Below are 24,254 nucleotides of genomic sequence, written 5' to 3'. Positions count from 1 at the left end.
GTGTTGGAATGTATTGATAATAAGTTGCGCTAAGACGCCTGATTTGAACAAGGTATTTTAGCTGAACGTGTTCTTGTACTCTTACATTTGTTTGTCCGCAACAAGAGGAGGCAGAGGAGAATGAAAAGGGCTATTGGACTTAGACTTCAAGGAACTTTTTCATTGATTCATTGACTATTATTGTAGTGTTATACCAGCCGAGTGGTTGGTCGTCCGTTGTCCAGTGTCTAGAAATCTATGGATATGGATGGGTATCAGGGCCTGCCATTGACATTGTGTGTGATGAAAAGGAACGACCTAATCCCTTGGCCACTCGTCTATCCAGTTCGTCTGCTTCTTTCAAAAACTTGGTTTGACCGGAAGCAATTAATTTGTTTTCTTATCCTATGTGTTCTACTTCTTGAGCAGTTAACTAATAGTGCTTCTTTTCCATTCTCTCGGTTTTAATATTTTTCCCAATTGTGCCATTACTCTTTTATACACATTGTGTCTGTGAGTGGCTCTCAACAATAAACAATAAACAATAATCGGATAATAAATATAACTAGCGAGGATAGCTAAGGCAATGGTGGCAGAAAACTGCTATGTACCATGAAGGCCGAACAGAAGACCCAATTGGACTTGGTCGCTGAGCTGCATCCTCCATAGGTGATGGAACAATTAGAAGATAGCAAAAAGGGCAACAGAGCGTTAGAGGTTCCTCAATAAAAGGAATAGATTACAAATGCAATTACTTTGGCCAAAAATAGTAACTAATGACGCAACCGTAACTCAACAAATAATGTAATGGTGTTACTTATTATCAGGGCTCTAATTTCAGCCCAGGTCTGTTCACCCCGAGAGAGTCATTGATTCTTATCGTTACAAAAATGATAATCTGTAAATGTGACCAAAGGCATGGGATATTCCAAAACAACAGTAATTACTACAACATTACTTATCTGCATTCATTTCTGGGGAATAATGTGACTGCATGTTTATTTTTCGCCCCAACTGGAACTATCAATATATCCCTTAGCTTACTTAGTATTTGGTCGAATGTGCATTCACAATTAGGTATTTGATCCTTCCTTTCATTCCAAAGGTGCCTAATGTATGATACATATCATCCTGAATTATGAGCAAATGAATGGTTTAATCAGGCTCTGGACCTCTTATTGACTTGAGGGGATAGACTTCTGTTAGGAAATGGCTGTTGGTTTAGGTCTTGAACTTAAAATATCTTCTTACTTTAACCAAGAGCAATGGGAGCCCTCACTACAGATCAAACGTCTCTTCGAAGTGCGAAGGATACGCAGTGACTACTCGTCCAGGATTTCCGTGGTCTACGTGGACACAGCATCAGGTTGTACTTGGCAACATGGCAAAATGTCTTTCAAAAAGGTACAACAGTTATCAGGAAGGGTACAACACCTTTTGAAAAGTAGCGCCTTTCTTGTCAGTCCTAAACCCCGTATCAGCAAGGTAATCTTTGCTCGCAATATGAGAATGTGTTAAGGAGTTCTTAGTAATTGAAAATAAAATCTGAAACTGAAGCATTTCTAGCCAGTGTTATTAGTGCCAATTGATACATTTCCATTGAGAGCATGCCTCTTGACGGGCGCTCTCAACAACCTCATAGTTGGATGCATTCTCTGAAACAGCATTTATTGACTGCTTAGGAGGCTGCCAGTCAATCAAAGATTCAGCTGTGTATTCCAGGGTTTTGATTTCGGGTTGTCCTTGTAAAAGTACGAGAATCCTCCCTTGGGCCAAAATGGACATAAGATAGGCCAGCATGCCATGACACTTGGGAGTGAGCCAATGATTCTCCTGAACGATACGAATCACCACCAAATCCGGGCCAAACTCATAACTGAAACGAGCAAGTAGGTCTCATCAAAAGTGTTCAAAGTTTTTTTTTGTTCAAGACATTACCTTAAAGGCAAGATAAGGCGATAAAGGGCATGGAAAAGATGGGCGTCGATTTTGTCATCACCGATTGAATGAAATTGGAATTTGAGGGTCGATTTTGTGTATTCGTAGCTTGGCTTTTGGTTCGTTGGTTGGAATGAAAACACCAGGGCGTCACTTTTCAAGCTATAATCTTCCACGTGGCTAAAGTGGTCGTTAATATTTATTGATATGACCCGCTTAAAATCTTGGCAAGCAAGGGGATTCAAATTTTCAAATGTCCCTAGGGGTAGTACGGCCAATCCGGATTGAATCTCGTCGTCCTTGATCGCCTTCAAAATCTGAAATTATATTCTTGCTTCTGTTGAAGGCTTTAAGAATTGACAAGATTTTACTATCTCACCTCATTAATTTGCCCATTTTTAAACACACTCATCGCATGTGCCAATGACCACATATGGTCCACGAACCTTCCATCAAACGAGCTGAATCCAAGCTTGATTTTACTTTTTCGGAGTTCTGTTGAACTGATCCATTGTTCCAATTGGTCCTCGAACACTTGTTCAAACTCTTTGGGCCGAGGAGGAGTTGGGCACATAGGATCAAACACAGTTGGAACAGGTTCTGTCCTTCCTTTCCAAATGGTCCTCGCCACGTATTTAACGTCATAGTCTTCTTTCTATTCAAGGGTAAAATCAAGTAGTTATGGCCTTGCTTATTTGGGACATGAAATAGACATACCTGGAAGCACTTCCAAAATGGCCTGAGAGTGGTTTTGATATTCAAAATAGCATCCCTGATTTCTGGGCACGGGGTCGTGAAATCCTCAGGCAATTTGGGACAAGGATCGCCCAAGAGGGTTTTCAAGGTCAAAGCTGCTCCCTCAGCATGTGAAGTCATAAAATAACCTCCTTCCATAAAGGCCACGGATTTCCCGCCGGCGAAAGAATTGCACAAATGCATCATGTGAGCAAATGCAGCTGGTGAGACCTGGAAACGACCTTGGACAATTTTGAACAAAAATTTTTTATGAGGACCGCGTTCCCTAGACAGAGATCTTTACGTTTTGTTCGCCTTCCGGGCATCCAAAGGCCGGGTCAAATCCGGCTGAAACCAAAACCAATTCGGGCTCGAACTCCATAGCCAAAGGAAGGAGGACTTCCAGAACTACGGACATGTAATCTGTGTCAGTGTTCTTGTCCCTATTCAAGGGCACATTGACATTGAAGCCGGTCCCTGGTCCTTCTCCAATGTGATCAAAATCAGATTCGGGCAACTCGGGCCAAAATGTCCCATATTCAAATCTATCAAGTCATCTAGCATTAATTTCAATTCCCTCTAATGCTGACTAAGAGTGTTTACCTGTGGATTGAGAAATAGACGACCCTGGGGTCATCGTAAAAAGCCCTTTGAGTCCCTTGGCCGTGATGAACGTCCCAATCCACTATGAGGATCCTCTTCACTCCACTATTCAAAGAATGTCGGGCGGCTAGAACCACATTGTTGAAGTAACAATAGCCACAAAAATCATCAAACATGGCATGATGACCTGGGGGTCGGAGGATGCCGAATCCATTCCTCAATCGGCCAGAAATGACTTGATCCGTGAGCTCAATGGCACAGCCTGCCGCCAGACATGCCAATTCGTAAATATTTGGATGGAAATAAACGCAATCGTACCTAAGCAGTTGAAGAAAAACATGTTCTTTTACTTTTGAGCCTTTTGCTAGCTAGGCTCTCGATTAACGTTGCCTACCTCGTGGACAGTTCTTTCAATTTCTCTACGTTGGTCTCGTTTGAGGTGGATTTCAAGATGTCTATCAAATTCTGACTGTGACCCAATTGGAGTTCGGCATTCGTCGCTTTTCTCGGTTTTAAATCCACGCACCGTTGAATCAAGCCCAATGATTGGCACCGCTCTAGAACTCTGGTGAATCGAGCGGGTTTCTCCGTGTAATCCGGATCCCACAAGCAATGATAGTTCGACATGGACACATCATAGATGATCCCGGTGGAGCACATTTTCCACTTTACAGATCTGTTTTGTTCATTGGTCGCACTTGGACTGATATTTGACAAACTCAAGGATCTTGTATATAGGCCAAATTTGTTTTCTTTTGGAGTAAACTCGCTTGAACACCTTCACTTCGAATGGGTTCAGAGAGGACACTTGAATTAACTACCAAAAAGGCACAACAGAGTGAGTAGTGTTTTTGGTGTTCGAGTAGTTTGAGGAAGGGAACCCAAAAATTGGGTAGGATTGCAAGCCAATGTAATGTTACTACTTCAATGTGAACTTGTTAATGAGCAGATTGTTTCACATTTGATTGCCGTTATACTTAACCAAAAAAATATAACCAGTTCAGCAAATCCATCGTAAGCTTCACTGGCCAAAATATCCAGAGAGATCATCACGTGCCATCTAATTTTCATCCATTTCATGCACCAATTCTTGGTTGAGCAGGTCTCGTCTATGAAGGATTTACGTGTAGTCCTCCAAAAGAATGGAAAGTTCGATGAGCATATCCAGTTGAAAGTTGGTAAAGCTTTTCAAACATAAGGTTGGAAAAATCGCACGTTTAAGTCCAGAGATAGTGTCACGATGCTAACTCTGTACAAGTCGATTGATCAGCCGCATCTTGAATATGCCTCTCCCATTTGGGCTCCAATTAGTTCAGCAGGTTTGCAAAAGCTAGAGCAGGGCCAAAGATGTTTTACTAGGAACATCACAGCAATGAGAGAGCTCTCGTACTGGGAAATAATGAAAGTAGGACTAGCGGGAGGAGACGTGGTGTAGTGGTTAGCGCAGTTTCCTAATATGAGAGAGGTCCCCGGTTCGATTCTCCTCCCAGACCTTTCTCAAGGAAACTTTTAGACGCCAACCACGCCCACAGAAGGAGAGCCAATCTGAGACGGACTACGACACTGCCTAACGGAACTTTATACGGATGATGTGATGGCTAGCTTCGCTGGCCGGGCGAGGTTACCCCTCCGACCCTAGCACCCCAAATACAAAAAAAAAATCTACAAGCAAATTTAGATCCAGTCTCTAGTTTGAATTCCCTATGATAAGTACCACGGGGATTTGTTCAAATAGACAGAGCATTAGTAACGAAATTATAAGCAACTAAAAAATGGTCATCGAAAACTATTGCAGTAATAACATGCGGAATGAAAATGTAAAGTTAAAGAAACTGTATGAAGAAGAACTAAAGGTATTGAGTCTTGTAGCAGGAGGCTACTAATTGAGCTCTTGCTCGGATGGATTTGGAATGCGTTCCTATATATGTTCGATCTGGCATTGAAATGGACACACTCTACTTCTACTGGAATAATAAACCATACCAAACAATCTACAGTCTCGAATAAATAGATGGTACAGTTTTTAAATTTCTTCATTTGCATATACCTAGCACATATGTCTCAATGAAAATTTGAATGACAAAAGGCAACAGCTAGCAATGTCATTGTATGACAGTTGAGTCATTTTTCAAAATTTTATCTTTTTACTATTTGCCTTTAGAAGCAATTGGTTTCGATGCACATAGTATTTTCGTGGATGTCCTCTTTCTTGTGTAACAGATCACACAGGGTAGTTGTTGGAAAAGGTCTATCGGAGAAAACGGAAATGACACTTGGATGCCCACAGGGGAGCGTCCTCTCCCCCCTACTTTTCCTTCTCTACATGTCAGACCTCCCCTTATGGACAAACGCTTCTATAACCGCGTATGCAGACGACATAACCATGTCGCTGAGAGGCAGGTCCTACCACAACTTGGTCAAAAATCTTGAGGAAGACGCTGACTCCGTTTTGAGATTTATGACGTCAAATTGGTTAGTCGCTAACATGTCAAAAACACAGTTTCTGTTCATCCCGGGACCTCAAAACCCACAACCAATTAGCTAACGGAACCATTCTCGAACCACTCCCCTCTGTGAGTGCTCTCGGTTTTGAAATATCCAGTGACTTAACAAGCTTCATTTCCGAAAACTGAACATCACAATAATGCAATGACTGGGCAATGCCTAAGCCGGACATTGTCTGAACACAAGTTGAAATCGGTAGCCCATGGACTAATAATATCAAACTTAAGGTACGGCCTGGCAATATATGGTACGGGCCGAATACGCAACGACGATCCGAAAACGGAGGTTATGGTGCAAACCCAGATCACTCTGAACCCAGTTATGCGCTTTCTGCTGGGCAGGACTCGGAGCATACATCGTTTCTTTTCGGTCTCGAATGAAACCCAGACTGTTTCCAGCACACGTTTCTCAATCAGCCTTACGACATTTGCAAATACCCTTAAGCAGAGCTCACTGTTATGCTCTGCCACATTATACATGTCATTGAGAACAACATCTAAAATTTACAAAATGAACTCGATCATAGCCAGAATCGGAATGCTTCTAACTTAAGGCTGACAAAGATTGCTCAAAGGGACCTCCTTTTCGCCCAAGAACGACTCCAGCTGAACTCCTTATGAAGATTTTGGAGATAACTCCCAAGGGAACAATCTCGTGCTGAGACAAAATCATTTACTGGAGAGTTCAGCAAGAAAGCAAGCTTCTTTTAACTTTGTTCTACTTGTTCTCGTACAAAAATGTCTCCATGATGTAAGTGAAATGAGTTGGGCGTGAGTGCACTTCCCCAAGATTGCATGATCCAGGCTTACTAGTTCCGGAAGACAGACAAGGATGATGTGTTTGAGCCAGATATGTAAGGCGAAGTCGACACAACAGCAACGAAAGGCGTGAAGAGTCCAAAAGAACAAGGGCGGAAAAACGTCAGATCGCTTCAGCTAGTCGACACTGGCGAAGTTTCTAGACCTCAATGTCGTGCCAGAATTGGGAGCTTTCTCTCCATGACCTATATCCTTAAATCACCGAAGGTTTCGGAGAAATTTCCCAATTCGAGACTAAGATCCAGAGCAAGAAGTTGTGACTCTACACCAGATCCATCAAGCAACAATGGCGAAAGTTCCTGCAGTTGGCATTGATTTGGGCACCACCTACTCGTGCGTGGGTGTGATGCAACATGGAAAGGTGGAAATCATCGCCAATGATCAGGGAAATCGAACCACTCCGTCCTATGTGGCATTCACCGACACGGAAAGACTGATCGGTGATGCCGCCAAGAATCAGGTGGCCATGAACCCATCGAACACCATTTTCGATGCTAAGCGACTGATTGGACGGAAATTCGACGATGTCACCGTTCAACGCGACATGAAGCATTGGCCATTCACCGTGATCAATGAAGGCACCAAGCCCAAGATCCAAGTGGAATACAAGTGCGAAAACAAAACCTTCACGCCCGAAGAAGTCTCGTCCATGGTCCTGACCAAAATGAAAGAGACCGCCGAGGCCTTTCTTGGAACAACCGTCAAAGATGCTGTGGTGACCGTTCCGGCCTATTTCAACGACTCTCAACGACAAGCCACGAAGGATGCGGGTGTCATCTCTGGGATGAATGTCCTTCGGATCATTAACGAGCCCACAGCCGCTGCCATTGCCTACGGCTTGGATAAGAAGAAGGGCTCTTCTCAAGAGAGCAATGTCCTCATCTTTGATTTGGGTGGGGGTACCTTTGATGTGTCCATCTTGACCATTGAAGATGGGATCTTTGAGGTCAAGTCCACGGCTGGAGATACTCACTTGGGTGGTGAGGATTTCGATAACCGCATGGTTGATCACTTCATCAAGGAGTTTCAAAGGAAACACAAAAAGGATATCACAAGTAATAAGAGAGCGGTCCGAAGACTGAGAACTGCTTGCGAGAGGGCCAAGAGAACATTATCGGCATCAGCTCAAGCTAATATTGAAATCGACTCTTTATTTGATGGCGTTGATTTCTATACTTCTATGACTCGAGCAAGATTTGAGGAGCTCTGCTCTGACTTGTTTCGAGGAACTTTGGAGCCTGTGGAAAAATCCCTGAGGGACGCCAAAATGGACAAATCGGCCATTCACGATATTGTTCTTGTTGGAGGATCCACCCGAATCCCTAAAATTCAGAAACTTCTTCAGGATTTCTTCAATGGCAAAGAGTTAAACAAGAGCATTAACCCTGACGAGGCTGTAGCCTATGGAGCTGCTGTTCAAGCTGCCATTCTCTCCGGAGACACTTCTGAGGCAGTGGGCGACCTCCTGCTATTGGATGTGGCACCGTTGTCACTGGGCATTGAAACCGCCGGAGGAGTGATGACCACTCTGATCAAGAGGAATACGACCATTCCCACTAAGCAAACTCAAGTCTTCACCACCTACTCTGATAATCAACCCGCCGTGACCATCCAGGTCTACGAAGGGGAACGTGCCATGACCAGAGACAATCACTTGCTGGGCAAGTTCGACCTCACCGGAATTCCCCCTGCTCCTCGGGGAGTGCCTCAAATTGAGGTCACTTTTGATATTGATGCCAATGGCATTCTTAATGTTTCTGCTTCGGACAAGTCCTCCGGAAAACAAGAGAAGATCACCATCACCAATGATAAGGGTCGATTATCCAAGGAGGAAATCGAGAAGATGGTCAACGATGCTGAAAAGTACAAGGCTGAGGATGACCAACAAAAGGACCGCATCACAGCCAAGAACAACCTGGAATCTTACTGCTTCAACATGAAATCCACTATCGAAGACGCTCAGCTCAAGGAGAAGCTCTCCGATGCGGATAGGAAGACCATTGCCGATAACTGTGAAGAGGCCATCCGTTGGTTGGATAGCAATCAAACCGCTGACAAGGAAGAGTACTCGGATAAACAGAAAGAGATCGAGGGCATTTGTAGTCCCATCATTAAGAGGCTTTATGAGCAAGCGGGTGGCGCTCCACAAGGAATGCCGGGTGCTCCTCAAGGGGCTCCCCAAGGAGCACCAGGACCAACTGTGGAAGAAGTCGACTAAGGAGAAATTAGCTATTTGTTGACGATTAGCATCAATATACGTTCAAAGTAAAAAAATAAATAAGGCACCATGTGTCTTAAAAGTATATTTATTTCGTAGTTTCTCGAGTAATGATAGTTATTCTCATATTTAAGCTTTTTTTCATTCACAATTAATTGTATTGAGGGTTGGATGTCCAAAAATTTCAAATACTGCTTCTGCCGAGGGGTTAGAACTATGGAACAATACTGTACATACTCGAATAAATAGGTGTTTATCATGGTATTGACGACTATGGTGTTGGTGTGGTTGATGTTGGTAGTCAGGTAGTGAAGGTGTTTGACTGCCCAATAAATTATCATATTTACAAGAGGTGCAGTGAATGCAGGTTGGAGTAACTTGCGGATCTCTCGATTTGATTTGGGAGGAACGAAGTGGGGCCCTTGAAGGCACTGCACAAGTTGCAGTGCTGGGATATAGGTAGTAGATAATATTCATGTAAAGATTTAATCTGTGCATTAAATATGCCGGATACTGTATACGAAAGAAAGAAAGACGTTTGGTTCATTTGTAGTGGGCAAGGGCCCGGCCAGGACGATCCAAAACCGTGATGTGGGACATACGTAAAGGGGAAGGTCATTTCATTTTGTTACCAACAAAATAGAGACAACTCGGTTCCTTGTGGTCGCCAGGAAGTCACAACTCTCGTCTTGATCTGGAATTTAAAAGAAATAATCCGAGATTCAGTTCGTCTGGCTGTGTTGCTGGCCCATTTTCCCCCGTTTGCAAAGTCTTTTCATCTTGGAAATTAGCCTGGAAGGGCTCTCATTTACATCAAGCATGGCACCTCTTTCGTTTTTACGCTCTCGTTCAAAGAACCTTTGACTTGGAAGTTAGCTCTTCAGAAATAATTGCTTGTGCAAGTCAAGCCAAGCATGGCCGTGCAATCATGCATCATGGCCAATGGAGTCCGTCAGTTCTGACATAATCAAGGCATCTGGGAGCCAAAATTGCTGAATCATTGCCCGAAGCGCAAAGTGTGGCTGACACACTGACACATGTGCATATTGCAGTCAAAAAAGAAACCATCTTGAATTCATTTGCATATTTTCCTAGTCTTTTTGGCTTCTTCATCGCTCCTTTGAGGTTTTTGTCGGATTCACAATTCTTTGGATCGTAAAATTGTCTCAGCAGAAACGGGATTGAACCAAGTCGCCTGGTATTGAGGAACAGTTCTACCTTGCCCTTCAATGGCTTTTCACCACCCTTCGAATAATTTGGAACCTGGCGCTCAAATTACAGGATTTTATTTTAACTTCAGTCTTTCAATAATGTCATAATATAGCCTTTTTACGCGACACATAGTATGGTTAACGTTCTGCACTTCAGAGGGGGCTTTGCAAGTTAGCCTTTACCAAAGATAGGGCCGATAGGCCCGACGCGGCCGATTCCTCTTCATTGAATTATAATGCGTTTCAGTTGTTTTTTGGCTGATTCTTTCAAATTCTTATGCATAATTAGTAACACAAGTCTAATAATGTCTGGAATATAATTTGGGCTCATGGCATGTTACGAGTGGTTTATTCGGCAATCTATCGTGCCTCTTCCCCATTTCGTTTGGGGTCTCTGACGTTTCAAATAAGGGCCCCTATTCAAGCGTGTAGCTAATGTGAAAGAGCCTAAACAAAGTGAGTGTTGAGTAAATGGGGAGAGGGAGCAAAGGGTAAAGGGCACATGGGTTTGGGAGAGACTTGGGACACTTGAATTTGAGCCTACAGGACAGGGCTCCTTCGGGCAGATTATGCAAGAGGTTTAGGCCAAGTAGGCTTTATGATTGGTTTAGTCCAAAAGGGTAGAATGTACATATTGCTCCCTCTATTCCTGTCATGTGTCCTCTCTTAGTCCGTTTACTTGTAGGGTTGTTGATGCCAAAACCTACAGGGAATAACTTGAAGTTTGAATGCTCACAAACATGGCTCTGTGTTCAAACTAAAGCTAGCTTAAGTGTCCTTCAATTTACACGATGACCCATACGGTATATCTTGCAGTATATTGCGTGGAGTTGGTATTTTATGGAATTGGAGCTTATCCCTGTCATTGAAGGCTTCATTGATGAGTGAAACCTTGCCTGTGTTTAGGGGGGCCAAAATACACTGTTTTACAGGCTAGCCCATGTACAAAAGTATTTGGCGTTTAGGATAATTATAATTCGCCATTTCTAACTTAAGTTCTTTGCAGCCAATTTCAAATTTTCTGCCAGAGCCTTCTTTCCACGATCAGGAAATGTCAATCAGGAAGAGCAAGACGACCTTGTGACTGCCATAGGGCTAGTCAAGTAAACGCGTTCATGGACAACTGACGTTATTCCATGGAGTAAAATCAAAGACAACATGCTCAGCCAAACCACACTGTGCATGCATTGGATTTTGACATTTTTTTCCATTTTACATGCTTGTCTTGGCAATAAGCATTGTGGTATTGAGCCAATTTGATAATGCATTCACTGATTAACACCAAACATGCTCATTTGGTAGGGTTTTGTAAATCAACTCGCTCAAAATCACTCGATTATTGAAAATTCAATGGGCGAATGGTGCGAGTTGACTGTGATGTTTGTCTTAGTTCTCTCTCCCAAAAATGCCCAAAATCAGGGTGGCGGACCACATTTTTCCTTGAATTTCCTTTACTTGACATCCCCTATAGATAAAGCATGGTTCAATTGACTCGCGAGAAACGGAAAGTAGCTCCCCCTAAGAACTGAACTTCGTGCGTCCTCTTGAGCAGTGCTTCCAGACAAATGGCGCCGAAAAGAGGCTAATAATTATCAAACAGCGCAAACAAAAGCCTCATTTGATGAGACGGTTCCTTATTCTGGTGCGTCTTAACCAATTCTTTTTCTTTTTCCTTTCTTTGATAACATAAAAAAGCAGATGTGGGAGGCTGGCTTGGCAAATGCGGAAGCAAGGCTTGTTTGGCAGTAGGCTTTAAGATGCATTCAAATGCTAATTCCTGCTAAGAACAATCAATAAATGCATTCTTGTAATATAGAAACTTATCCATAATTTCAAGTAGAAGATATTGGTGTCTTCACTTTTGCTGCAGAAAGCCCCATTTCAATGATACTCAAGGACAAAGGCTCTACAGCCTTGGAAGTCAGGCGCTAGAGGACGCACTATATGCTCTCAACCTCCGCTAAGAGCATCCTTGTTGTTGTTGTTGAGGTTAAATCTCGAGAGTCCATATCTCAGAGGAGATAAACGGTTGTTATTGTTGTAGTGGTGGTCTTCTTCCAAATCGAAATTATAAATGAAATAAAACAAAAAGTGGTCTTTTTGTTTCTCTGGTCGATAAGTTGGACGTAGTCGGTGCTATATTGCACCAAGTTAGGTACTGTTTCATGAAGTACTTCATGAGTTGTATCACTTTTAAAAAAGATACTTAAAATGGGTGACCCTGAACTTTGTTTTCTAACTAATTTTTTCACACAAGGGACATTTCGTTTCCGGAATATCAGCCAAATAATAACAACAAATCGAATGTTTGCTAAATGCGCAATTTTTTTTTGCCACTGAAAATATCGAAAAAAAAATCATCTTTTTACTCGCAAAATTCCGGTCTCTAGTAACAGCAAATTGCTCAGAAAAGGACGGTTGGCACGTTTGATTTGGGTTTCTTCATGACAAGTACCACGGGGATTTACTCAAATAGACATGTGAGAAATTGACCAGACACAGCAGTTGAACTAACTAAAACGTGAAGTGATAACATTAAAATACGTCAAAAATGAAACAATCAGAATTTGTCACATAAACGTGGTGTAGTGGATAGCGCAGTTTCCTTATACGAGAGAGGTCCCCGGTTCGAATCTCCTCCCCGACCTTTCTCAAGAAAACTTTTAGACGCTAACCCTGCCCACAAACGGAGAACCAAACTGATACGGACACGACACTGCCTATCGGAAAAAGTATAAGGACAATGTGATGGCTGGCTTCGCTGGCCGGGCGAGGCTCATCCCTCCGACCCTAGCACCCCAAATACAAAAAAAAAAAATAATAATAAGAGGGATTACATCCAATAAAGCGGTCAAAAAGGTTTGTATTGAAAGAACTTGAAGACCTATTCTCCAGCACACCCAAAAGACGTGATTCTATGTTTGATTTTTCGGCAAGCGGCTCAAAAGGCCCACTTTTGATTGACGTTTAAAACATGTACTCATTTCTTGATTTCTTCCGTTTTCCCAAGGGTCAAGAAGTCTAGTCCAACTAGCCAACTCTGTTCAGACTTTGACCTCGCTAGAAAAGGCCAAACTCTCGAGTTCCCAAAGTTCTTCAAGCTCGTCTTTGGCCACTCAACGAATTTTTTGGCAAGTGCGCCTCCACTGTCATTTGAAGTTTAAACTTCTTGCTTTCTTTTAACTTCGGCAGCATAACATGAACCCAAAGGTTGCCCTGCGTTGCCAAAACAGCCTTGGCCCTCGTCCTTTTTGAAGTGGATTCAAGCCGTAGAGATTTTACACTTCTTTGACTTGCAGAGTTTGTCTCTGAGGCTAAAAAAGTTTGGAAAAGGACCCGACATCCAAGAAATGGAAGAAGGCTTGTTATATAGGCCAGAAAAAAGGACTAGACTAAACGAAACGACGAGGTTCTCGGGGAGCACTTCAGTCCTTCACCGGCAACGTCTCGAAAGCCTTCGTAAACTCATTAGGGAAATGAAAAGGTGTTGGGGATAAGTTCTAATGTGTTCGCCTATTCGAACAGAGTTTTGAAACACATCGAAAAAAATCGAGGCCAGAACTTCATCCTCGAGCGCGTTTTGGGTCGTCGACCTTTGATCCAATCATTTTAGATGGTTGCCTTAGTTAGTTTGGCGAGAGCATACATGAAGGAAACGCTAGGCTATGTTAGAACTGTAAGCCGAGAGACAGTTGGGATTGTTTGACTATCGGCTGTCTCAAACATGGCTTAAGTCTTCAACAAGACAATAAAGGAGGATAAAAACCTCCTCGTACATTAGCTACCACATCCAAATTGACATTCGTTTAATGCCAGGAATGTGAACGTTACGGCGAGGTGTGTGAGGTAGGTTTGTGTCCTTAAAGGTACTCTTCGAGTTGATGTTATGACCAGAAGCGGTATATTTTTGTAGTGATAGGGACATCCCAAGAAATCATTGTGGTAGTTTCCTCTTCCGTCCATCATCAGGGTTTCTTTGGCTTGTTCAAACCCCTTTGCAGCAGGGTGGGCATTTCATTTTTGTCCACTTTTGTCCACCCCTGTCCAAAAGTGTCCAAAAATAAGGGTGGACAAAAGTGGACAAAAGTGTCCAAAAGTGTCCAAAAGTGTCCAAAAATACGAACCTTTAAAACTACAAATATAAAGGATATTCTGTATGAAACCTATCCTCTACTTCAAAAATTGCTCATTGATGGTTCCAAGAGCAAGATAAGTCTTTAAAACCTTTGCCATATACCTCTAACATACCCAAAAAAGGTATTTGAAAGACAGGTTCTTAACTCTTTTTTTCTTACGTTAGATTAGAAAGCAAGCAGGGAACAAAGTCTCCCTCTAGTAGAATGCAGCTGTTGCAAAGGATTCAAAAACTGAAATAGCTAAACATTATATTCTGGTTATCTGGCTTCATTTATTCAACATTATTAACTTTTTGCAAAAATGTTTTACTTAAAATCATCAGTCATTTGGGATTTCTTCTTAAAAAGTACTAATATTAAAAATTGAATTTCTTACGAATTGCTAAAATCTAAAAATGACATATTTTCCTATACTTATGGTTTTTCTTCCATAAGTAAGTTAATTGAGACATTGTTAGGCATATTTTTAACTTTTAAAGATGCGCTTGATGTCAGGAAATGAGATTCCCAATGTTTCTTAAAGAAACATATATCTTAGTTTTTAGATGTATTATAAAAGTGTAATTCATGCACTCCTTATAAATATGTTATGTATATTACAAATATGAGAAGTATTATTGGATATTTGATATTCAGCTCCTAAGCTTTTTTAAAATTATTTTTTTTAATCTTTGTTAAAATTACCCAGCCACCAAATGCCCTGATTATAGTGTGGCTTTGACTTATTAACATTCAAAATATATTAAAGATATTTGTTTTGACTTTATGAAGCTGTATTGTATCAAGATAACGAATTTCGTTAAGTGTATATCTTGGAAATTAAAAACGTTAGTGAAAAGGCTAGTTGTTACTTCATATTTATGTGTTTGAAGAAAGCTTAGATTTTATTGATTACTGATTCTATTTGCTGGTTCACATCTAGATTTGGTAAAGAAATAACATGATTTAGGGTTTAAAAGTGTTTGCTTGTCAATCCCCTTTTGCACAATTGTACTTAATTTTGGACACATTCTGCCCACTTTTGTTCACTTTTGTCCACTTTTGTCCACTTTTGTCCACTTTTGTCCACTTTTGTCCACTTTTGTCCACTTTTGTCCACTTTTGGACACTTTTGGACACTTTTGTTCACTTGGTGTCCAAAAGTCACGCTAATTCTCAAAATTGCCCACCCTGCTTTGCAGTGATGCCAAGTATTGGGAAATACCAAGTGCTTCTGGGAACAAATCACAAATCAGACCGGAATTGAGTCGCCGGGACAAACTGATTCCCTTTGCCAAACCGAAATTTGACAATTGAATGGTTCATACTTAAAACCCTTGCCTTGACCACCAATGTTTATCCCAATGACCTTTTTTTCTGGCAACATTTTTCCTTGTTTCTGGGATGGGCCCGTGGGCTTTGGGCCACATCATGGAAGTGGAACAGGAACTCGAGAGTTATGCGGAGGCCCACCTACCCCATTTTTGATCAAAATTTGGAAGAAATGGATTTGAACTAGATGACACATGATGACCAAATTTTCTGTGCACGGCATCATTTGTATGCTTTCTTTTCACATGATATGCTCTCACATGAATAATTCGTATCCTTGCAGTTCATTCATTCGACATGGCTTACATTAACCAAGTTACAACGAAGCATTACAACCATACTCCAAAAGTGAGAATTGGAGATGCATCCAGATGAAACGGGCGGTCCCAGAACTGACCAAGGAGAACGTAGGAAAATGGTCGAGTGGTCCATTCTCATCTGTTTCTTCGTCTCAAGAGACTATTTTCAGTCCGAATGTAATACAATTGCCCGTGTTCTTGCACCACTTTGGACTGTTTCGACCCCAGCCAAGATAAACTCTTCAAAGCAGAGAACACCGTCGCTAAGCAAAGCTATATGCTCCATTTAGTTGAAAGATAATTGAAGAAAATCATTCTCAAATATAAAAAAAAACACTTCCAAGTAAATTGGGATTTTTCTTTTTAATTTGAGAAAGGCACAATTTTCTTTTACATGGTTATTTCGGTCGTTTGAGAAGAATGCGTTCTTTTTGGGAAGCACACACATGAGTTATGGGTTGGTTCTCCGTCCCAGTGGAACGAGAACTTTCCAAGTATCGTCAATTTACAGGCCTGGCCCAGAACGGACGACATTTATCACTTGGAAACCGCCGTCGAGTTTAAAGAGGCCTAATAGAAAAAGGGCTCAATTCGCGAAGAGAGGGCATGGCCTCTCAGATTGTCTGGCCTAGGATTGGTAGGCATGTTTGGTCACAGATTTAACGACCGGCTGAAATGGACTTTCAAGATTTAAAAGAAGCTTTGCAAACCCATTGTCGTTTCCAGGATGGATTCTTTATTGGGGCCGGAGGTATATGGACCAGGTAAACTCGTCCAGACTTTCAACTACTACACTCTAAAGAAATGGTTGTTGTAATCGACGAGTTACAACTGCAATTTATTCGGTGCACATAAATGCTATTTATTGACAGGCTTTCCTGGAGAGCAAAAAGGGCATTTCCAAAAAACAGTACTTGCTGCAGTACACGTGCTTATTTTTCTGTGCAACAAGGGCTTATTCAGCATGACCGTAAAGTTCCTGCCCCTTCATAGCACTTAAATTTATCAATCTTTAACGAACCCCTTACGCGATTTATTTCATTTGTGAAGACATGTAACCCTCCTTTTGTTACACAATCTATCTGAACTGAGTAAAAAAGTAATCGATGCCATAGGCTTCCTACGCTACACGAAATATGGTTCGGCACTTCAAAGGGCGCTTTGTAAGTTAGCCTCTAGCAAATACAGGCCGGATGTGGCGATTCCTTTTGATTGAATTATAATGCGTTTAAGTTTTTTTTTGGCTCATTTTATCAAAATCTTTTGTATGATTAGTGACCCAAGCAACATAATGTTCGGATAAGATGTCGTTCATGGTATGTAACGAGTACTTCACTATGCAATCTACCCACTTTGTGTGGGCTGTCTGACGTTGGAAATAAGGGCCCCTATTGATAGCTGGAAGTAACGTTGCTTGAAAACACTGACTTTATCTCTTCAAACTTCTTTGAAAAATATCATTGCAATTAAGGTCCAAGGAATGCTAGGTGAGTCTGCTTTCTCTTGACATCGCTGAAATTTGTCTTTCACCGAACTTTTTTTTATTTTGGTTTGGTTTGGATTTTCATGGGCTTTTCCAACCGCTACCGGGAATGTAATCCCCAGTACTATTAAAATGAAAGGTTTTATTTAATTCGTCTATTTAGTACCTTTCAATCTTTTTATGATATTTGGTCTACCAACGAATTTGAGTTGGCATACTATCACTTGGTGCTTTTGGTGCTTTCATGCAATGCAATTTCTGGCAATCAAGCTTTCGGTGACGACAAATTGCCATCCATTTCCGGGTAACTAGAAATGGGCAAAACTACGCTAATATGCTTTGTCACGGCCTGATATCAACGTGTGATTGTTGCTAAGATGTCAATCTTGACTTTATATTTCATAATAAGCAGTTTCATTTGAAAGACAAATCGACGAGCTCCATCCACAATAAGTACAAGGACTTTACGGTCTCAATGCAGCCCTCGTGCGAAATACGTCCTAACATTTTCTACTTTCCAAAGTCATCAAAAACAACTGATTTTATGATGTAAGTTTCGGCTTGAATAAAAAACTTGCCCATCCTAAGTGCTCAACCACATGTTTTTTTCTTTAAACAACGTATTCTTTGTTTCATAACAAAAGATATGTGGGACATTGAAGCAGGAAAGGAAGATGACATCATCTTCAAATTTTGAGAGCGCACTCATACTTTTGAGGCTTAATAGTTCTTTGTTCAATGATCAAATTAGAGTTTCAGTTTTTGTATCCGTTACTGGAATAGTTCATGCAGCAATGCATTTTAATGCACTGTCACAGAATTACTCATTAACATGCGTAAACAATACTTTTTAGCAAAAAAAGCTGCTTTTCGACATATCTTTCATTTTTCCAATTTTCTGTTTTATTGAGACTTTTATCTTGGTGTTTTAGTACTTCTTCTGTATTGAAAAGTGCCCCAGTGACCTCCCAAAATTTGTACCGACATCATCATGCAGCTCCTATTTCAATGTCCCAATAGAGATTTGTTCATCGGACCATGAACCACTGGAGTATGGACGGGGATGGTAAGGTTGAAAATTAGCAACTCCAATTCGAGTCAATGAATTAAATTCTTCTTCAAATAAGGCTAGCCCCAAATCCCTGCGATGGCGTATTTCAAATGTCAGCTCAATCAAACGACTGGGTCCAAAGTTATGCCCTCTCAAAGTGCAGTACATAACAGAGCACAGAATGGATGACTTATCCCTCGTGTGGTAATCAATTACCACAAGAGGGCTAGTTCGTTCATTCATTGAAGAGCTTTGTAGTGCCTTTTGAGACGGGCATAACTTTTGATCCAGTCGCTCGATCGAGCTGAAAATTGAAATGAGTAATTGTTGTAGCCTGGGATCATTCTCATTTGAAGAAGAACATAATGCGTTAACTCAATCGCGAAAAGCTAATTCCCAAACCAAGCGTCCCCGTCCATATTCCAGTTGTTCATGATCGGACCAACCACGAAAGTACTACATTATTGTTTTGTTTTGTTTTGACTTCATCTTCCACTTTCTCTATCTTGAGGACATTATTGAATAGTCATTTCACACGCGTGACAGAAATACTTTCTGACTTTTAAAATCCCGCTTATTCAAATATATCCAATCTTAACACCGATTCCGGCTCCCTTCCTTCGCTCCTCGAACAGTTATCAGCATATCATTCTACAAAGGCCATTGCCATTGAATTAGCATCTCTTCAATAGGGGGAAAATATTGGAAACGTCTGGTCCTGACTCCCCATTGCAGCATTTACGAATGGCACCCCAATCACCCATTGCCAGGAAAATGGCATCAGGCATGGACAGTGCGTATAGAACAACGAAGCTTTAGAAGCTTCAACACGTGGGCGTAAAGGAGGTGTTCCTTGGCACCGACCGCACCAACCATCTCGTTTCAAGTGGGATATTTATGTTTCGCAATGCAAAATATGTCCGATATTGGAATTGCCACCGCCTCGGTTCGAATTGAGCAGTGCAGGATATCGGACAAGGAGGCGACGACGCACTCTCATTCCAGACATCTGCTCGTGCAATCATTAAACTGCAATAGACCCATCTCTTAATGGATCTTCGCCCTCTTGGCAATATCTAATGCATACGAGGCCTACGAGGCCCGGGAGGCCCAGAAAGAAAGGACTAGGGGGTATCGGACTCAACGGAAAACATTACACAAACTCAATGATGAGACTGACCTGCTGCATCTTCTCAAAGTCCAGACAAGGTCTTTGCATATGTTGAGGTCGGGGTGTTCGGGATCGGTGGCGTTTGTTTGGCGACGGGGGCTGATATCGACCGTTGAAGGTCTCATTTCCGTTTCCGGAGAACCGAAGTCGAATTTCTTCATCTTGCGTCGAGCTGCATTGTCCAGTAGCAGAAAGAAGGGATCGGTCCAGGTCCACGGGGTGGCAATTGGACCCATGGAGCCTCTGGGAAGAGAACGAGAGGCTGCTCAGGAGCTCCGAGGCCGAACTTGGACGAGGATGGTTCCCTTTGTGGGTGACCTCTGTGAAAGAAGAAGAAGAAGAAGAAGATATTGACAATTTGGAACAATCTTACTCTCGTGTTCCATGTTTCTCGAAATGAAGCATATTGTAAACCGAGGTGGAATGAGTCATAGCGTGAGCGTGACTCACTTTTACCTCCTTGCCAAGTTTCAAGGAACAATTTGGTTTGCGACCATAAATGACTAACGGCAAATGGAATTTCCGCAACTGAGCTTAGAAGTTCATGAACACGAGGGGTAATTCTTAGCCAACTAACTGAGTCCAAGATCGTCTTTCAAACTCGTAAGGAAAAACATTTTCCTGCACTGAAGTGTAACCACTATCTTAAAACACACTTCAGAACGCGAAGGAAATTGGAGCTTGTTACCGAGAGTTTTCTTATTTTGTTCTAGTGAAAGATGCCTTTGTTGAACCTTATTTTTTACACCCTTCACAACAAAATTGGACGCAGCTACCTACCCACTTTAATCTGTATTTTTGCTTTAACCTAACATCAATTTGATCTATCTCAAAAATACACAGCAAGGGAAAATGCTTGTACATATTGCCCAAAATCAGATTATACAAGAGCATCTGAAAGGGGTAGACCTGGATTATAATTCAATCAAAATCTTTTTGTGTTCGCGAATAACAATTTGACCTTTTCAGCCAATGAAACGACGCCACCTTTAAATCAATCTTACCGGATTAGTCATCTCAATAACTTTCAGCTCTTGATGCATTTCGTTTCAGTTTATGGTTCCAAATGGTGACAAAGCACGCTAAATGAACTGGTTAGGGAAACAAACCAAGGAACCCTTCCCTTATCCCTTATCTAAGGTTTTATCATGAAACACATGTGCTTACCTCTGGGCTTTAAGGCTTGGCCAGAATCCCTTAGTTCCACCCCTGGTCCATGAGTGTGATCCTGACTGGACATGTGAAAGAGCTTGGGAGGAGGGGAGCGAGTTGTCGAGGAGCCCTTGGTCCCGCCTACTAGTCCTCCTCCCCCTCCCCCAGAATCATGGTGCCAATTGGGCCGATAGACTCCGATGGGCGGTGAAGCGCAGAACTGAACCGGAGTAGGCGTGTCACCGGTCAGGCTTGGTCCACGATCACTCGAAAGAGAAGAACTTGAGGGAGATGGAGCCAAATACGCGAATACCTCTTCATCGCCTGAGCTTCCGTTGGAACTGGCCCGATGGCCAACCACTAAACCATGCTGAAACCCCAAGCACAACAAGAAGGTCAGAAAAAGAGGCAGAACTTCTCCAATGCCAATCAATATTTTGACCCTTTAATTGAACTACGGCAATTGCCTCTTGTCAGGATCTTTTTTATCTTCCAAAATTGAGCCACATTGTCAATGGCAAGTTTCTGGAGATGCACAATCACTTCAGGAATAAAAGTCGGCAGGAGTGCAAATGAATGGGATCAAGTGCACGTACACAATGAATATTGAGAGCTTTAAATTTGACCTAGTATAATTTTCATACACATAGCCCAATCTTCATTGGCCCCATAGTCTGTCAATTTAATTAGAATTTCCCTGATTTGCCCTACCTCTTCGCCAGACACGGCGGACCATTTCCGCTTCTCTGCCGTTGGAATGGTCACACTCTGTGCACTGACACACTGGGTAATGACGGGTACCACGGGATCCACATAAGTCTTCTTTTTCTCCGCGCCATTGATTTCCTTGAGTTCTTCCTCAGAAGAGTAGTTGTCCTCACAGAGAGCTCCGGAATCTCTCAGATGCGTGCCTGTTGTTGCCCCGCAGTCTTTATTCCCTTCAGCATTCTGAGTTGCTTCAGTGTTGTCAGGTCTGGATCGAGGGGTTCCTGGAACATAACATAATTGTTTGAAGGTATTTAGCTCCTTTCTTGGCTATGCTTCAGCTCGATTGAGCTAGGCTTTCTGGGAAAAGGAGGATACAAGAGTTTTTCCTCGACAGAGGAGCCCAGGCAAAGTACGTGTATATCCCCTTCTGCTTTTGGTTCCTAACCTATTAAGCTTGCCATCTATTTCTTGGCACATTTGCCCAACTCGGACAACTGGGATCAAGATGGGACCATTCTTCTGGGATAATCAAATGAATGGCACAAGATTTGTGTGCCATTGCTTTCGGATTGGAGCATCCAACAGAGTTGCATCAAATCCGAGTCATTTCAAAGCACCTTGGATGTCAATCCTTGAGAATGTTTGACAAGGCATCAATGCCGTGCGCCAAGATGAGAGCCGATTAAATCGGGGATTAGACCCAGGAAATCCTCTCTCTTTCAAGACAGTTCTAAGTCCCTAATTACTTTTTCAACGATGGAGGATCATCTTGAGGAGAGACGAATCCGCGGTCGTCTGCTGTTTTAATAACGAATTTGCTAGCAAAACCAACACGATCGCATCTTCCCGTGAAATCGACGGATTCATTTGGTTATTAGGCGAGATAGATTGAGAAAAGCTCGTCTCTCAAAGGACTTCTTTCAAGGCCTCCCTGATGGCAATTTATGCTTCAAAAGATCATGACACTTCGTTTTGTTCATTGTTTGATACGTGAGAACATACAGCCTTGTATTTTCCAAAGTTTGCTGGAAATATAAAAAATCGGTTCCTATGCCTGATCAAGTGCGTGGCCCTTTCATTCGTTTTTACTCTTTAATCTCATTAAACCACTATAAGGCGATCAAACTCGGTCGACTGAGACATCTAGTGACACATTGATCACAATAAGTGGACATTTCTGCTTTGAGAGAAGCAAGGATCTTGGGAGACTAAAACAACGCCATTTTGAGCGCTTCACGGTTTACAGCGACACTTTCCAGGGTGTAAATGTTCTTGATGTTTTTTGTATGGAACTGGAATGACAACTGGGAACAAGGTTGAAATCCAGAATGAGAACCCGTTTCAAGCCAGGCCATCTCAAAGTGAGGTGGAACAAATTTCGGGTGTGCCATTAAAAGCCTCATGCTGATTTTTAATGGTTTTGAGGTCTCATCAAAGAATGGACCGAAATTGTGCGTAACCTCGTTTCTCCCATTGTGTCCTCAAAAGCTCTCCTGAATCTGATTTCCTTAATTCAAGCAACCACATAGTTTAACTAAGAGAGATTCGAATTCCTTTGGTTGCTCCATGTCAGAATTCGTCCACCAAAGGTGACTACCAAAGGGTCAGCCTTTTACAGTTTGGTGGTGCTCTTGTCTCACAGTATTCCGTAGATCCTCACTCAAAAGAGTCATCTCGGTGTGTGTGCGTGTGAACGTTCTCGCATGCGAAACTTTTCAAGTTTTCAGACGTGAATGCACTGAGTCTCCGCGGGTTTGGCCTTCAAAGTGGAGTACTGCACTGACAACACCCCTGGGATCTGATACCCCGAGACCCTCTTGCCCTCAATGCATGGCTGATTCTCTAACACATATATCATGGAACCGCCAATGGAAACACAGGGATCATCTGGATGGCCCATAGAGTCTGCTTTTCAACCACGCGGAAACCCGAGTATCCATACTTATAACACGAACCAGGTGGCCTATCTCGTTAGCCTTTGAGGAATTATTTAGCACATTATTTTAGCCTCATTTGAAACAGGAAGCTTGCTATCTCAAAGAGCTTCCAGCATTGATTGGTGGAGAACGGAATTGAATCATAAGAACTGAAATACCCGAGGTTTTTTAAAAGTTAACACATTCGCAAAGTGGCTAGGGGTTGGCAATTGACATAATTGTCTTTGGAGTCGCAAAGGAATCATTTGATGAACTATTTTGAAATATTCGTTGACACAATTGGTTTAGCCGCCTTAATCGTGGAGGTGTTGGACGAAAAAAAAATTCGATCTGTCCAATATGCACGAGACGTTATGTAGGCCCAACAATCCCCGTCCAAGCACTCGAAAGCAAAGGAAACTTTCTGCGTTAAGTGCTCGCAATTTATGAGGTGGAGCCGAATGAGAAGAGGGCGTGGACTCCGTCCCCATATTTCAATGCATCTTGCCTGCTTCGGTTCAAGACTCCATGGTCGGTTGGTTGGATACACTTACACCTTTTGTTTCATGAGGGATCTCGCCGAGGATGCGATAGCACTATGGAAGCCAAGAACTTGTGTGCGACATTGAGCAAACCATTGCTTGCTATGAGGCTTCCCCAGTTTATGCTCATCTCGAGCGAGCTTGACTCGAGTATATCTTGAGATGGCAGTGATGCAAAAGAAAAGCAAACACCAGCAAGTCAGAAGCTACTATGTCCGCCTCTTCTCGCCCAACGAGAAGAAGTTACTTTCGTACATGAGCAAAAAGAATCAACTTTTCCTGGCAACCATCGCTTCAATCCGCCCAATAGTACTAGAACTCGCCTAGTCGTACTAGTCGGAGATGTGTAAGCGATAAAATGTCGCATCAAGAAGTCCCTCTCCACTTGATTCGGCAGACCAAAGTTGAGCAAACACTCAAACAGTCCAGAGAGATGGAGAGTGGAGCTGTGGATTCGTAAATATGGGAGAAGGGGGGG

At 42.3% G+C, this 24,254-nt stretch overlaps 3 protein-coding genes across 3 annotated transcripts in view; 1 reads left to right on the top strand and 2 right to left on the bottom strand.

Annotated features, from left to right (window-relative positions):
• Positions 1–1,531: 1,531 nt before the first annotated feature.
• Positions 1,532–4,166, bottom strand: LOC131889843 (polyamine deacetylase HDAC10-like). Its single transcript, XM_059239046.1, has 7 exons — positions 3,650–4,166; positions 3,256–3,573; positions 2,957–3,197; positions 2,635–2,883; positions 2,297–2,572; positions 1,918–2,234; positions 1,532–1,855 (listed from the first exon to the last, which is right to left on the bottom strand). Exons 1-7 carry the CDS (start codon positions 3,913–3,915, stop codon positions 1,555–1,557), a joined length of 1,968 nt encoding a protein of 655 aa, XP_059095029.1. The 5' UTR covers positions 3,916–4,166; the 3' UTR covers positions 1,532–1,554.
• A 2,292-nt stretch (positions 4,167–6,458) lies between these two features.
• On the top strand, positions 6,459–8,868 carry LOC131889841 (heat shock 70 kDa protein cognate 4-like). Its single transcript, XM_059239044.1, has one exon. The coding sequence runs from the start codon at positions 6,865–6,867 to the stop codon at positions 8,794–8,796; it is 1,932 nt and encodes a 643-aa protein (XP_059095027.1). The 5' UTR covers positions 6,459–6,864; the 3' UTR covers positions 8,797–8,868.
• Positions 8,869–24,254, bottom strand: part of LOC131889842 (uncharacterized) — a 25,110-nt gene continuing 9,724 nt past the window's right edge. Inside the window, exons 3-6 of the mRNA XM_059239045.1 lie at positions 21,322–21,599; positions 20,626–20,980; positions 19,468–19,778; positions 8,869–9,490 (exon numbers count right to left, since the gene is read on the bottom strand). Of these exons, the coding sequence (XP_059095028.1) occupies positions 9,425–9,490; positions 19,468–19,778; positions 20,626–20,980; positions 21,322–21,599 (1,010 nt within the window). The 3' untranslated portion in view covers positions 8,869–9,424. The remainder of the gene's footprint in view (positions 9,491–19,467; positions 19,779–20,625; positions 20,981–21,321; positions 21,600–24,254) is intronic.

This window comes from Tigriopus californicus, chromosome 11, assembly GCF_007210705.1.
Source record: "Tigriopus californicus strain San Diego chromosome 11, Tcal_SD_v2.1, whole genome shotgun sequence".
Lineage (NCBI taxonomy): Eukaryota > Metazoa > Arthropoda > Copepoda > Harpacticoida > Harpacticidae > Tigriopus > Tigriopus californicus.
This window is presented reverse-complemented; position numbering and strand designations above follow the sequence as displayed.